This window comes from Aquarana catesbeiana, linkage group LG02, assembly GCF_042186555.1.
Source record: "Aquarana catesbeiana isolate 2022-GZ linkage group LG02, ASM4218655v1, whole genome shotgun sequence".
Taxonomy (NCBI): Eukaryota; Metazoa; Chordata; class Amphibia; order Anura; family Ranidae; genus Aquarana; species Aquarana catesbeiana.
In genome coordinates, this window is record NC_133325.1 from 41,268,429 (window position 1) to 41,285,703 (window position 17,275).

Sequence of the window (17,275 nt, forward strand, 5' to 3'; positions counted from 1 at the left end):
CAATGTGTGCCTGACCTGACTGCAATCTCTGTGGTTTATCGTTTAATCTCAGCAGTTGGTCATTAAGGGTTATGTGACAAAGGTTAATTAAAAATAGAAGGAGCTGAGTGAGGGGCCGACTTAATAGTTGCCCCCCCCCCCCCACTCTTCTCAGGAAAACAGACATGCAGAATACGGGTCGTGAATCAGACTAGAGGCCCCAACTTTCGTGAGATCTAGACAGGTCGACAGGCACAAACGTTACCCTACACAAACTTTACAATTTAAGAATGTCTTAACGTGATCGCTATGTCTAGTCTTGCCGAGAGTGTTGACTATACCTTAGGCGTGGAGTACCTTGTTAGCTATGTTGATGTGTACCTTTTGTTGGCACTCCAGTTGGAGCCCTTTTCCTTTGTATTACTACATCTGTAATGTCGTTCATTTTCTTTAAGAAAATTTTTTATGAAAAAAAAAAAAATAGAAGGAGCTGAGTAAGGGGCCGACTTAATAGTTGACCCCCCTGGTCCACTCTTCTCAGGAAAACAGACATGCAGAATACGGGTCGTGAATCAGACTAGAGGCCCCAACTTTCGTGAGATCTAGACAGGTCGATAGGCACAAACGTTACCCTACACAAACTTCACAATTTAGGAATGTCTTAACGTGATCACTATGTCTAGTCTTGCCGAGAGTGTTGACTATACCTTAGGCATGGAGTACCTTGTTAGCTATGTTGATGTGTACCTTTTGTTGGCACTCCAGTTGGAGCCCTTTTCCTTTGTATTACTACATCTGTAATGTCGTTCATTATCTTTAATAAAAATCTTTATGGAAATAAAATAAATAGAAGGAGCTGGGTGGAACACTATTGGCCAAACAGTGATTGTATCCCATCAGATTCAGTCAATGTTCGGGTATTCAGGCAACTGCCGATACCATGGCTACCTCAATACAAGAAGCAGGCAGGGGAGCTAAACTGTGTGGATTAGCAAATCGATCAATTTTCTCTCGTTCAGACATGTATCAACCAGGGGCATCCACAGCTGAAATTTAAAAATTTCAGACATCTATGGGGACCCTACCTACGATCAGTCCACGAGTGAATATAAACACAGTGCTCAGCAATGACATCAACAATTTACTAGAGAAGGGGATTATCACCGGGAGATCCTTAAACATAAGAGAATTGGTGCAGATCATGAAATTAAGAAAAAAAAAAAAAGTCAGATAAAACTTTATTTTTTGTGCAGCTGTCAGTAAGAAACCGATATTGGGGTTAGCAACCCCGCTGACACACAAATCCCACTGTGTGTACACGAGGGAACATGTTAAGTTGCTGGTATGTAAGGAATTAATTGAAATGCAAGTTACTCAGCAGAACATAATTTGCTGACCTTTAAAACCAATCCTGCCCGATTTTCTAGGTTGATCCCCGTGAATAAATTAATTAGTTATATCATTCTTCGGCTATACATCGGCTCCACTGATAACCACTTCAGAAGCTACGGGGTGTACAGATACATCTATGTGAATGTCATCAACACACCAAGTGGACCTCAAAACAAAGAGGGAAAACTCGGACCTAGGGCATGTGTACACCTGTCATTGTGTGTGTATGTGTGTGTGTAGGAGGAAGAGGGGGTGTAAAAAAATCCCATAGGAGCCATGTTTTTAACCCACCCCCCCAATTTCTCCCCTTTAAGATGCTGCGCCCATGTTGCTGCCTCAATGTTATTGGGGCTAAAAATGTTTTTTTTTTTTGTTGCAAAGAAACTCATGAGTACTTTGCACTACAAATTTCAAGGATCAAGTGACTCTACACTCAGGTGTGAACAGGCACAATTACAAACCAATGGTTTTTTTGGATGTTGGGAGTTTTGGAGCTCAGAGCCTCGAGCCACTCTTGCCTAAGTTATATCTACAAATCTCAGTACATTCCTGTGAATGGCGTGAGGGATGCCCTCTTACGTTGGTGGTCACTGGCAGAAACCAGAGTCCCCTTTCATGATAGATGGATAGGTCAGTGAAAATAATGCTCCCTTGCAGACAGCTAAAAAAAAAAAAAAAATCATTGGTGTAAGTGGTTACCAGACAGTCAAGAACAGGCTCCACTGGATACAACCACAGCTCCAGGAATCTCTAAGTAACCTCTGAAGGAACCCTAGGGCTCCACAGAACCCTGGTTGAGAAAGGCTGCCTTATATTGTTGATAAGTAGAAAAGTAGAAATGTGACCCTTTACATTGATGGTCAAAGAGAATTGACTCCTTACACTGGTGGTCAGTGGGATGACTGCCCTCCATTACACATACCTGAAAAGATCACTGGTGTCACTGGTTACCTTAAAGTCAATAAAAGGCTCCACTGGAACTACAGTCGCAGCTCAAGGAACCCCTAGTAACCAGTGAAGGAACCCCTTAGGGTTCCACAGAACCCTGGTTAACCAAGACTGACTTATATTGTAGATAAGTGGAAGAGTGACCCTTTACATTGATGGTTAAAGAGAAATAGCCCCTTACACTGGTGTTCAGTGGGAGGACTCCTCATTACTCTTCCCATTACAGATACCTGAAATAATTACTGGTGTCATTGGTTACTTGAAGGTCAAGTACAGACTCCACTGATCAAACAATGCTTGCTCTGCAGAGTGACATTCACTCTGGAACTACAGCCACAGCTCAAGGAACCCTTCGTAACCTCTGAAGGTAACCTAGGGCTCCACAGAACCCTGGTTGAGAAAGGCTGTTTTATATTGTTGATAGATAGAAAAGTGACCCTTTACACTGATGGTCCAAGAGAACTGACCCCTTACACTGGTGGTCAGTGGGATGACTCCCCTCATTACAGATACCTGAAAAGATCACTGGTGTGGGTGGTTGCCTGAGAGTCAAGAACAGGCTCCACCAGTCCAACATTTCTTCCTCTGCAGAGTGACTTTAACTCTGGAACTACAGTCACAGCTGAATGAAACCTTAGTAGCCTTTGAAGAACAGAACCCTGGTTGAGAATGACTGCCTTATACTGTTACTTGTGAAAAAAAATATCCTTCACATTGATGGCCAAAGAGAAGTGACCAATTATTCCAGCACCCAGCGCATAGTCAGGAACATTATTCTGTATTCTCCACTGCAGGTGGCGTTGACCACAGTTGAGAGAAGCTGGGTTCCTCTAGGACTTCCTCGGTCACCAGGGGCAGTGATCTGGTTGGATGCACATGCCCCGTGTGATCCTGGTGGCCATCTTGGATGAAGCAGTGTCTATTTAAGACTCTGACCTAGGGGTTTGGCACGCTTTATGTGAGTAGACAGGGTAGGGACAGGTCCTCTGTCTGTCAGGGACAGTGCCAGCGATAGTGAAGAGGTTCAGGTGAAGTAGGGAGAGAGCAGGGACCACATCTTCTTTCTCAGGAAGCTTCCCTTTTGGGACGGACCGGTCAGCTCGCAATTTGCTCCTCGTGGCAGACACTGTCAGTATCACTTGTCCTTAGACTGTGGTCTCTCTGCTGCACGGTTTCAAGTGGCACTGGACATGCGAACCTCCCTGCCGGGCATGTTTGTGCTGTTAACCCTCTGTTTCAATACACTGTTCTTTGCAAAGCGGGACTCTGCGTTCGCTGCTTACCATACCACAATGCACCATCCATTTCACCAATTATTTACTACAGAAGACACATAGTATGTCTCTTCTGCTACAAAAAAAAAAAAAAAGACGTTGCTTCTTGCACATTTTTAGATTTACCCTAAATTCTGTTTTAAGGCCACTTTGAAGCTTTGCTAATTTTTTATTGAACATCCCCATAGTCAACAGTCACAGGTGCCACCACAAGAACCAAGTGAAGAATTTGTACACCAGACACTGGGGAAATGTGCCCATACACACCCCCCCCCCCCCCCCCAGTCATAGTGTACATCTATCATCATGGCACAGAAAACAGTTCAGTGAAAAAAAACCTACTTTATGATGCCAATTAAGGAAATCTCCAGCTTTATTATAGCTCCACTTACACTAATCCTGCTTTGTGAGCCAAGTAATTTCAGTGTCAGACACGGGCGGATTACTGAAGAAGTCACTTAGCATACAGGATGGATGAAGGGGAGTCATGTATGATTGGTCTTCATGACGTTACGCAGGAACAACTACGGCGCTGCACAATAACGGGGCAGTGCGGCGTTCAGGGAAGATGTCACAGGGTCAGGAGACAATTCATTTAGCTGAACGGCTTATTTCAAATGCCATACAGTTATAATGTAGGTAATTTTCAATACTGAAGGAAGAAAGTGTGGCTGCTTGGTTTCATCTGGAATTAGCCATAACAACGTGGGGGGATTCTACTTCCTTTACTACCCTGGAAAGCAAATTAGCACCCACACTATCCTGTTATCTGACCATAAAAATAAATGCTTGAATAAAGGAGCTGAGAATTTTCACTCAATAGATGGTAGCTGTATTGAATTTAATAGTGTGCAGGTGAATTTTCCTATCACGATTGGCCCTTTTGTTCTATGTTCTAATCCATGCTATCTTTATTATTTATAGGTGTGTTGTTTGTCCTTGAAGTTTGATTATATACTGTATATTCTTTGTAGAGATATCTACTTCTATTATCTTCTGAAGCATACTCCTGAAGAAGCGGTCACACCGCGAAACATGTCGAGGTTGAACTGACATGGGACGAGATTCATGGTACTTTTGGTTGAATGGATACACGTCCAACTGTCCAGTTCCTCTTCAGAGATCTAATACTGTGTATTGTATATTCTCTCTTCATAGGAAAATGATGATGTTGTCTTAAATAAATGTATACTTTTTTAAACAAATGTTTATGTGAGTCCTTGCCGTACCAGGAGAGTCCATAGATGCCTCAAACCTTCTGCCCCAATTTTCTTTATCACAAGATTGGATGATTGAAGTGGTTTTAAACTTAATCCCAACTTAATTCCCCTCTATTCCTTTTCCAGTGAAAACTCATTTTTTTTTTCTATTCCAGTGACCATAGTCATTGGTACAAATAGAGAGGGTGAATCTCCCCAGTAGCCATTCTCAACCTGTTTAACATGAAACATGAACCCTTAAAATACCGTATTTATCGGCGTATAACACGCACCGGCGTATAACACGCACCCCAATTTAGGAGGGAATTTTAAGGAAAAAAAACTTTTAGGAGGGAAGTTGAAGGGAAAAAAACTTACATTTAAATGCCCATCATTGCAGCCTTCTCAGTGCAGCCTTGCCCCAGTGCAGCCTTGTCAGTGCAGCCTTGCCCCAGTGCAGCCTTGTCAGTGCAGCCTTCCCCAGTGCAGCCTTGCCCAGTGCAGCCTTGCCCAGTGCAGCCTTGCCCAGTGCAGCCTTCCCCAGTGCAGCCTTCCCCAGTGCAGCCTTCCCCAGTGCAGCCTTCGATCCCCTGTCTTCAAAATCGCCGACCGCGATTTGAAAATGGCGCCGCCGGCGCCAAAATACACAGAGCCGGTCCTCGGCTCTTTCCGGCGGCTCTTGTTCACTTTCGTAGTCCTGAGCGGAGCTATCCGAACCTAGCCGAGTAGGTTCGGATAGCTCCGCTCGGGACTACGAGTGGAGCCGAAAGTGAACGAGAGAAGGAAAGAGCCGAGGACTGGCTCTGTGTATTTCGGCGCCGGTGTTCTGACATATACTGTCCTCTTATCGGATAGTGTCCGCTCCGTACTGCGCATGCGCAGCGCTTGCGCAGTACGGAGCAGAAGGAGATGCCGAAAGTGTCCGAAGTTGATCAGCTGACCATCAGCTGTACACGGCGCTTCGGCACTTGTTAGCGATGGCTGTGTAAGAGGGCCCCTCGCGGGCTCGCTTCGCTCGCCACGCTTCGGGCACGGCCTCGCTGCGCTTGGCAACTATTTATTCTCACTCTATGTCCACTTGGATAGTAGGGAATGAACCTGGACATAGGGTGAGAATAACAGCGCAGGCGCCGTGTACAGCTGATGATCAGCTGTTAAACTTCGGAGACTTTCGGCATCTCGTTTGTCCTCCGTACTGCGCCTGCACAGTACAGGGCGGACACTATATGATAGGGGACTGTATTTGACAAGACACCGGCGGCGTCATTTTCAAATCGCGGTCGGCGATTTTGAAGTTGTGCAGCTCGGGATCGGCGTATAACACGCACCTGCGACTTTCCCCTGATTTTAAGGGGAAAAAAGTGCGTGTTATACACCGATAAATACGGTAACTTTCTGGTCTACATATGCATTTCCTCTTTCCATGGGCTTAGTCACAGAGGTCAAGACCTCAATGACTAAGCCTATGGGATAGTGAAATGCGCCAGAAGGGTGTGGCTTGGAAGGAAACAGCTGACCACACATGACGATTGGGCTGATAGCCAGTGTGCAATGCCTTACCTTCCCTGACAGTCAGTTTCAGTAGGATGAACAAGCCCTAGCTTCTCCTCCTCTCCCTCCCACGGCTTTCACCTGCTTAATTGATGGCCATACAGGGAGATTGGTGCCTGTAACTGCCTCCAACGCCGCACTGATCACCCCCCGATTGTCCCCCTGTGTCCTCCTCCGGCCCTCCTGTGTCCTGGGGAAGTCAGCACCCAACAGTACTGTGAGTCACTGGACTGTTTTGTCGGATTGCACTTGGAGTGGTGCTCTTTACTTTTTCGGGGTCAACTTTTTCTAGCGACTATATATTGTGGTCATGTGATCTTCCCCAGCTTACTTTGGACTTCACTGAGTGAGCAATGGGTGCATCTAAGAGGAAGCTTGTGAGGTGACCTGCAGATGTCCTTTCAGTAAATCCCCTCCATTTTCTCAGGAACTAAAATTTAAGTGCCAACACCACTGCTAAGAGGCCCAACGTTATGCCATTAAAAGTCAGGCGTATAATCCAAAAAAGTACCCAGAGCGTTTCGGGGATCCAAACGCTAAACTGGCTGCTGATAAGGCCCGTGGTTCTAATTCACTTCTGGTTTGTTCACATTGTTGCCAGTCAAGTCCTGATGAAGGGGACACTTAGGTCCCTGAAATGCTTTGGCAACTTTGGAATGTACCCCTGACTTTTAATGGAATAAAGTTGTATCAGAACCTCTTAGCAGTGGTGTGCTGCTTTAATTTCAATCCTCGTTATATTACATTACAAGCCAAGGGAGACTGTGGAGATCCTCTGGGGTGCAGAAGCCACCTGTCCAGAAACCAAATCATTTACACCAACATCAATACTTCATACATTAAAGTGGAATTCCACCCACTTTTACAACTCTTCAGCATCCCTCACTAAACTGTGCACTGTAAACAAATTGGATATTTAAAAAAAAACATTTCTCAGCACCTACTGTATATCTGCTGTATTCATTTTTCACTTCCTCCTCCCTAGCCGTGGCCCATGGCATCATTTCCTGTTTGCAATGCCTTCTGGGAAGGGGTGGCAACTTCCTCTGACACTGCCGTTGCTATCGAAACCTGACCTGATACCTATTACACTGCTTGTGCTGCACTGAGCATGTACAAGATCTGCAAGGATGAGGTCCAGGAAGAAATACAGTCTGGCTTCAGATGCCCACACTTACGATGGCCACGGCCTGCTGTAAGTTTATAAAATAACAAACTACTGCTATAAACTAATAAAACAGACCTTATTTTTCAGACTAACTTTACTAGAATACATTAAGCTTGTGTATTATTGGGGTATTTTTATTTAAAAAGTATAATTTCGGCCGGAACACCACTTTTACAATACCAGTAAGAAAACCCTACGGGGTCCAGCGCAATCTTTCCACTTATCTCAACCTTGGCAGCGAGGTTCTCTGAAGGAGCCCCTGTCAATCAAGCTGCTGGAGCCCCCCCCCCCATTGGCCAATGAAAAGTGTTATGTGGGGTGACTAGCTAAGAAAGAAGGAGAAAGTGCATGACTTCCTTCCCAGAGAAGCCTGGAGCATGCTCAGAGAGAGTGCGCAGAAGACAGGATGTCAGCTGGTACAGCGTTGCCCTGAAAGTACAAGAAACTGGCAGGATCACCAGGTATTAAAAACCTACTAATACAGTGTGGAAAAAAACTTCAGCACACAGAGTCAGGAAAATCTGATATAGAGCCAATGGCAAAAAATACATTTAAGGCCGCGGAGCAACCGCCCTGCAACTGTCTGCAAAAGATGAGGAGTGCAAGGCAGCGAGTCGCCATTTTGAGGGTATATCAATATCAAACGACAATCTGAAAAAGCTATCCACCGCAATAGCGGCCGCACATGTGAATGAGTATAGTCAGCTAAATGCTATAAACAAGTGGCAGGCTGAGCCTAAAACTAGCCTGCAAGTACTCTATCTGAACAGAACTATTTTTTTTCCTGATAATCTTTATTATGCAATTCATTTTTTAGAAAGTGATTGGGGGGGGGAGGTCAGAAAATCTCATCTGTGTCAGAAAATATATTCTAATTAAATGATGTGATTTTTACACTCCATCCTGTGTAGAACACCTTCCATGGAAAGTAGCACCAAAAAAAAAAAAAGCTTTTGAAATATACGGCATAAAATTGAAAATAATTGGATTATGACCACTGAAGAATGGATCTTGTTTCCAGAGGGAAAAAAACAGCTTCAGTAGAATTCTTTTAGCTTGTCGGAGCTTGACTCTTGCTACGGCAGGTGACTGATAAATTGATTTTTTCAATGTGGGTAGTATGACATGGACTGTCCTCCAGTTATCAGAAAAAGAAAAAAAAAAAACTCTAAATGTCCTTTGCAGGGTAGTGGAAACATTGTTGTGCAATATGGAGGTTTGTGCATATCGTCCACCTTAAAGCTAGTAGTGACTAGTCTCATCAACTGGACTTGGTCTGCACGGTTGAAGACCTTTCACATGTTCTCCAAGCCACTTCCTCAGTTCCAATAAGTGTCAAGAAGATAACCCAGCATTTATATTCACACACCTTCATCTTTTCACAATTGAATGTCAAGGCAGATGTTGATTGTCCAAGAACGGGATGGGAGGTGTGAAAATTGTGGAACCCCCCTGTTCTAATTACATAATCCTAGTCTTGGTATCAAAGTCTGTGTAGGTGTTAAACCTTTCTAGTCATGTGGTTAAACCTGTGAATTGTCAAATTGCAAGGGTAGAGATTATAGAGCATTATATATGAAAGACAGATGGGGTCAAAGGCCTCCACCTTTAGTCAGGGGGTTCCAGTTCGATGTAGATGGCCGCTTTAATGCGTCAGTTGTCCTCTCTGCTTAAAATGTGCACCTCGCTGTCCTTGAAAGACTGACTTTGGTGTCGGAAGACTGCCGAGTCTTGACCTTTAGTAGTTTCCCTCCTATGTTTGGTCATTTGTTTTTTTTTTCTTGAAAGGTTGCTTAATCTCTCCAATGTACAGGTCTGGGTTCCTTGATACACTGCACTGCACATACTAAATTAATTTGCTTGCGTTTGGCAGTTGGGTCTTTTGGACGTACAAACTTCTGTCTTTAGTGTATTGCTGGGCTTGTAGGACACAGGGAATGCGATGTTTGATATGTGGAAGACAGATGGGGTCAAAGACTTCCACCCTTAGTCACAGGGTTCCAGCTTGATGTAGACGGCTGCTTTCACACCTTTTGCGAACCAGTTGTACTCATTGTTTAAAAATGTGCACCTCACTGCCCTTAAAAGGCTGACCTTTTTCCTGAGGTGTAGGAAGACTGATGAGTCTTGACCTTAGAATTTGCCCTCCTATATTGCATCATTTTTTTTTGCTTAATCTCTCCAATGTACAGGTCTGGGTTCCTTGCTACACTGCACTGCACATACTAAGTTAATTTGCTTGTGTCTGGGTGTTGGGACTTTTGAACGTAAAGGCTTCTGTCTTAGTGTATTGTTGGGCTTGTAGGACACAGGGATGCAATTTTTTATATGTGGAAGAGAGCAGGTTAAAGAACTCCACCCTTAGGGGGCTCCAGTTTAACATAGATGGCCACTTTCACGCCTCTTATGAACCAGTTGTTCTCCTTTTTTAAAATGTGCACCCCACTGTCCTTCAATGACTGGCCTTTTTCTTTCAGTGTAGGAAGACTGTTGAGTCTTGACCTGTAGAATTTGCCCTCCGATGTTGGGTCATTCAATTCTCCTCACAACACTGCACTGCATATACCAAGTTAATTTGCTTGTGCTTGGCTGTGGGCCTTTTGGACGTACAAGCTTCTGTCTTAATGTGCTGCTGTGCTTGCAAGACACAAGGATGCAATGTTTGATTAAGATCCTTCTGAGTTTTTTCCGACACTCTCAACTATATGTGGGAATGATTTAAAAAGTTGAGGCTACCCAAATCTGGGCCCTTTCTCCCAGCTATAACCTTGGAAGTGCTAATGCATGCTTTGTACGCGCTGTCAGCTCAAGCATATACAACAGTATATAGGAAGTGGTGATTCATTAGTGATACATTAGAGCTACATCAACTGCACCAAAGATTTCTAGTAAGACAGGTGGATGAGCTACGGAGGAGATAGCGTTCGATAGGTCATGGACTATCTGTGCTTGCTGCCTGGCATTTTTCAAAATAACCAAACCATAACGTTCAAACTGAAGCAACCAATAATAGTCAATTAAAATTGGCCAGCCACTGAAGTTAATCCATTCCTGAAAGGTGACTGGGAGCTTGAGCTGCACATAGCATACCGTCAATGTTCTTTGTTCTTCCAGAAAATAATCCCATTAAAAGCTGAAGATGTAAAGCAAACCGGTACATATTAAACCCCACAGCAGCATAAACCTAACATGTATGTCAAGACAAAATGTGTGTGTGTGTGTGGGGGGGGGGGATAAGTTTGCAGTGCATCTTTGCAATACAGACACATTTACACCCAGCTAATTGAATTCAAAATACTAACCACAACATACAAAGCCATTCACAACTCTACCCCGAGCTACATCACCAAACTTGTCTCCAAATATCACCCAAATCGTCCTCTCCGCTCTTCTCAAGACCTCCTGCTCTCAAGCTCTCTCATCTCCTCCTCCCATGCTCGTCTCCAGGATTTCTCCAGAGCCTCTCCCATCCTCTGGAACTTGCTACCTCCATCTATCCGGCTATCCCCTACTCTTGCTACCTTCAGGCGATCCTTGAAAACTCATCTCTTCAGGAAAGCCTATCACGTCTCCAACTAATCTTCTACCACTTCCATCAGCTCATTCCCCACAGTTACAACCTTTTGCACCACCTGCCCCATTCTATTAGATTGTAAGCTCTTCTGGGCAGGGCCCTCTTAATCCTCTTGTATTTTATTGTATTATAACTGTATTGTCTCCCTTTTATATTGTAAAGCGCTGCGTAAACTGTTGGTGCTATATAAATCCTGTATAATAACAATAACTTACAATATAAAAAATACTACAACGCAAAGAAAATCTGGACTGCTGCACTCCAGTACGATCCACCTAATTGGCTCATAAAAGACCAAAATTATACACTGACATAAACACAGGGATTGAGTAGATGGTTGACGCGTTTCATCTGGTATGGGTAAGCACGGATAGCGTGAAAATAGGCCTGGTAAAACAAAAGTAGACCTTCAATTTGAAATGGAGGGTCCTTTAAAGGATGTGTGTATTTTTGTGCCACAAAATCAAAAGGACACATTATACTGCTAAATACCACTACATGTATTTTAATGAAAAAAATCCAAACAAGGAAGGCAGTACCTGCAATTCATGCGTTTTGCTTCAGGCGACAGAACGCTCACATGTGAACAGGGGCCATTGAGATGAATGGGATTTGGCTTGTTGAGCGTTTTTAGAGCTACAAGCTTCAAGCAGAGAATCGCTCAGGTGTGAACGGGGCCCCTAAGAGATTTAAGCAGCTAGTGTTGTCAGATCCACCCCACCAGAGTTTGCATATAACCCAAAATATCACTTGTGGGTGGACTGGCCCTTTAACACTTTTGAATCCCCGACTCTGTTATTTCAATGTTTTTCTCCATTTGAGGTGTGCATATCTCAGCACAGATCAGATATTTTTTTTATATATATAAACAAACAAAAACCTCGGATTCTGGAGGCTTCTGTGCCATCGCCGGCTTATTTTCCTTCGCTTGATAAAACACTGAGATGACCCTGGGATTGGAGCGAAAAGACTTTGACGATAATTACAGAGGAAGCAAATGACAAACATTACCTGTGCGTATCGCTCATTTACAGATATTTACGAAATAATAGCCGCGCTGTCCCCATGCATCCTGCAATTACCCCATCATGGGAAATGCGTGAGTGACAAGCACTTCATATAATTATGGTGATGACAATGATTCTGCCGTAACGAGGAGGGGAAGAAAAAAAAAAAAGCACTACTTACCGGCGTCGTTGTCCTTCCCATCACCGCAGGACGTCTCCATGGACGTGTCGCACCCCGCTCCTCTCCATCCTGGCTGGCAGACGCAGTTCCAGCCATTAAGGTCCAGCGTGCATCTTCCATTGCCATTGCACAGGCCCGGGCATCCCTCTGGAAAAACGGATAGGTACAATGGTTAGGGGGTTATATAGGCAATATTAAAAAAAAACAAAAAAAACAATTCTTAAGACACCATTCTAAGCATACACTATATTACCAAAAGTATTGGGATTCCTGCCTTTACACGCACATGAACTTTAATGATATCCCAGTCTTAGTCTGTAGGGTTCAATATTGAGTTGGCCCACCCTTTACATCTATAACAGCTTCAACTCTTCTGGGAAGGCTGTCCACAAGGTTTAGGAGTGTGTCTATGGGAATGTTTGACCATTCTTCCAGAAGAGCATTTGTGAGGTCAGGCACTCATGTTGGACGAGAAGGCCTCAGCTTTAATTCATTCCAAAGGTGTTCTATCGGGTTGATGTCAGGACTCTGTTCTGACCTGTCAAGATTCTCCACCCCAAACTCGCTCATCCATGTCTTTATGGACCTTGCTTTGTGAACTGGTGTGCCGTCATATTGGAACAGGAAGGGACCATCCCCAAACTGTTCCCACAAAGTCAGGGGCATGAAATTGTCCAAAATGTCTTGGTATGCCGACGCTTTAAGAGTTCCCTTCACTGGAACTAAGGGGCCAAACTCAACCCCTGAAAAACAACCCCACACCATAATCCCCCCTCCACCAAATGATTTGGACCAATGCACAAAGCAAGGTCCATAAAGACATGGATGAGCGAGTTTGGGGTGGAGGAACTTAACTGGCCTGCACCTCAACCCGAACACTTTTGGGATGAATTCGAGTGGAGACTGAGAGCCAGGCCTTCTCGCCCAACATCAGTGTCTGACCTCACAAATGCGCTTCTGCAAGAATGGTCAAACATTCCCATAGACACACTCCTAAACCTTGTGGACAGCCTTCCCAGAAGAGTTGAAGCTGTTTTAGCTGCAAAGGGTGGGCCAACTTAATATTGAACCCTACGGACTAAGACTGGGATGACATTAAAGTTCATGTGTGTGTGTGTGTAAAGGCAGGCGTCCCAATACTTTTGGTAATATAGTGTATCTAAATCCAAAAACAAAAATCCTTAGACGTAGTGGCAGCATTAGTTTTCTTTTTTTTTTTTTTTCTTTATTATCCCTGGTGATCCTGCCAGTAAACACACTTCCCAACATAGGGTGACATACTAGGCTACATTCCTGATTTGGACTACAAAAACCTCCACATGCCCTCATCTTGATCATATAGAGAGGAGGTGTTTTATAGTTCACAGAAGATAACTGGTAAAGCTGACAACATTGTTTAAGATATCGATTCAGCGCACAGACTCAAAGACACTGGCATTCTGGCAGGATCAACATTCTGCGCTTGCGGAAAATGTAATTGGCTTGAAAAAAAGGCAGACAGATTTGTAGTCCAGCCTGGGTGGCAACCATGGCTCCCTCGATAGATACAGTGGAGAGGTGAGCGTAGCCACCCAGGGACAGGAAAATATGTAGGATCACCAGGAGATAATAAAAGAAAATAATAATCCTGAAAAAAAGAAAAACAAATTCAGTCCCCACATCTAAGGATTGGTAAAGCTGCAATTCATCACATTTTATATTGGGTTTAGACACATTTTGGCAAGAAGAGACCTTCACAATGGTGAACCACTGGGCTTCCAGTAAGGGTACATAATAGCACAATTAAAGGGCCAGGCCAACCAAAAGTGATCCAATCCTAATGCTTTTATGTACAACCAGTTGAACTAGCAATTTTTAAAATGAATGTCCCCAGACTACGTACATTAAATTATCTACAGAAGAAACAACAACAACAAAAAATAAATAAAACCTTGTTCACCTCTGTAGCTATAGTCATTGTAGAGAAATTAATGTTCAAAGTTCACAACAGATACTGAAACCACAGCTCTAAATTTCCATGGCCTCAGAATCCTGTCATTCTGCCAGCCCTCTGTAAGTTGTGAGGCCCCTTTCATACGGGCAGTCCGGTCCGGTTCACCTGTAGGATGATCAGGCTCCATGCTAGTCTATGGAAAGGTAGATGTAAACGGACATGCGTTTGTTTACATCCAATTACCTCTGAATTCAACCAATTCCGAAAAAAAAAAAAAAATAGAAAAGGTTTGCTCCCTTCTCTGATTTTCCAAACATAAACATGGGGGATTAAAGGTAACTGAATGTAATCGGACGCACATCCATTTACATCTGCCTGCCCACAGACCTAGCATGGATATGTCCCTGGAAGGCAAAACTGAATAGACACAGATATCACAAAAGTTCACTCTGTACCGTTTGGCTGGGGATCTGCTCACAGATACCCTAATCTTTGAAAGAGATACAGCCTGTTTGAATGGGTCCTTAGACTTCAGAGTCTAAGCTGTGATGTTTAAAGATTAATTAACCCACAGCACCCGCAGCTACAGAGGTAAGTGAGGGCTTTTTTTTAAAGCTCTGCTTATTAATAATTTGTACAGAATGCAATGAATGTGCACAGGTGCACTGCACTCTAAGGAGGAATGCTTGTCACCAGGTGCACTGGTGAGGCTGCATTAACGGGCATTGATCAAGCTGCACTGATGGACACTGTTGAGATTGCATTGATAGGCACTGATGGGGGCTCTTTCTAAATTAGACTCTCAAATGGACACAGAGGACACATGCACGCGATGTCACTACGTGTTGTGCCACGTGCCTCTGCGCACTGGGCCTGCTGCAAACCTTCTAGTTCTACCGTCTCAGAGAGGAACGATGGAAGAGTGGAAGAGGAGAGGACACACCAGCCAGCCACAGCAGGGCCAGGGTGCCATCCAGCCACCCATGCCAGTGACCCACCCTCAGCAGGGCCAGGGTGCCAGTCAGCCACCCACAATGACCCACCCACACCAGGGCCAGGGTGCCAGCCAGCCACGGTGACCCACCCACACCAGGGTGCCAGCCAGCCACCCACGGTGACCCACAGCAGGGTGCCAGCCAGCCATTCACAGGAGCCAGCTACAGAGGAGGCGGGAGCCAGCCAGCCACAGGGGAGGCGGGAGCCAGCCAGTCACAGGGGAGGCGGGAGCCAGCCAGCCACAGGGGAGGCGGAGCCAGTCAGCCACAGGGGAGGCGGAGCCAGTCAGCCACAGGGGAGGCGGGAGACAGCTAGCCACAGGGGAGGTGGGAGCCAGCTAGCCACAGGGGAGGCGGGAGCCAGCCAGCCACAGGGGAGGCGGGAGCCAGCTAGCCACAGGGGAGGCGGGAGCCAGCCAGCCACAGGGGAGGCGGGAGCCAGCCAGCCACAGGGGACGCAGGAGCCAGCCAGACACAGGGGACGTGGGAGCCAGCCAGCCACAGGGGATGCGGGAGCCAGCCAGCCACTGGGGACGCGGGAGCCAGCCACAGGGGATGCGGCAGCCAGTCAGCCACAGAGGACATAGAACCAGCCACAGCTACAGTGCCCATAGTTAAGGTAAGAGGACAGTGCCAATTTGTTTTATACTTTGTGAGAGGTTGAGGCAGGGGTGAGAGTCATGGCACAAGGAGGGGGTCCCATGAGGACCAGAGTGAATGAAGGTGTTCACTGTACACTTTGTTAGAAAGAGGCCCCCCTCCAGGTCCTATTATATTTCTTTGTAGTCTCTAATGGGACCTGGAGGGGACAGACTCTATAATGGACACTGAAAGGGCCTCTGCTAAAGAGACCCCCATTCAGGTCATATTAGACTCTTTTGTAGTCTATAATGGACACGGTTAGAGATCCCCCCCTCCAGGTCCCATTAGACTCTGTTGTTATTATTATTATTATACGAGATTTATATAGCACCAACAGTTTACGCAGCGCTTTACAATGTATAAGGGGGACAACACAATTACAGTACAGTTCAATACAAAAGGTACAGGAGGGCCCTGCTCGTATGGGGCCTGGAGGGGACGCTTTCTATTAGACTGTCTAATGGACACTGTTACAGAGAGACCCTCCCTCCAGGTCCCATTTAAAAAAAAGGGGCAGAAATTGTGCTTTGTGCAAGTTGAAGGGGTGGGGTCATGGGCGGGGCCTGACAGGGGGCCCTTTATTTTTTGGTCCGGGGGCCCTGAGTGTTGTAACTCCGCCCCTGCTTGTCACATTCCCGAATATACACATGACCATTAGAAGGAGCATTTACAAATCTGGGTATGGAATCCATAACTAATTTATGGGAAAACGAGCATTAAAACGGGGACGGTAACAGTAAAGATTAATTTCAGATACATCAAACAAAAAGGAATTGTAAATATAAAGAGGAAAGGATCACTGCGACTTCTGACTAGCCCAGATGAACAAACTATAGGGAGTGACCTCAGCCTATGTGTCTCCACCATACCACACCCTACGATTTCTTTCTCTATGGTGGGTGGGGAAAAATGCATCTGGGTGTATGGTATGGCAGAGACATGTAGGCCGAGACCACTCCCTATAGTTTGTTCACCTGGGCTGGTCAGGAGTAGCGGTGATCCATTCCTCTTTATATTTACTATCCTTCTGCATTGGTATTCGGATAAGCCTGCACCCCATGCTCTGGGACACAGGGATATACTTTCACTTCTACTTCGAGCGGCGCCAAAAGCTATACAACAATACAAAATATGTACTTACCGGGAACACTCTATAATTTTCCCATGCTGGCCATTGCTTGGGCAGTTTCAACCATTTGCAATCAAAAACTACCAAAAATTACTGACACGAATAAAGGCAACCAACCATCCACATTTTCTACCAATAATTCTTGAAGGTGGGTCACCTTTATCCCTTTGACCATTTTTCATGAACAAAAGTTGATTTTAAGGGGTTGAAAATGCCAGAAAAATTGTCAAGTGTAGGCAACATAACAGACAATCTGTGCCATATTACCAAGGGTGGAAAGGGTGTGACCACAACCAAAAAAAC

General features: G+C 45.0%; 1 protein-coding gene across 1 annotated transcript in view; it reads right to left on the reverse strand.

The window, feature by feature from the left end:
• Positions 1-17,275, reverse strand: part of TENM4 (teneurin transmembrane protein 4) — a gene marked incomplete in the record, with an annotated part of 1,986,086 nt that overhangs the window by 125,374 nt on the left and 1,843,437 nt on the right. The window contains 1 exon segment of the mRNA XM_073612821.1: positions 12,274-12,420. Coding sequence (XP_073468922.1) covers positions 12,274-12,420 — 147 coding nt within the window.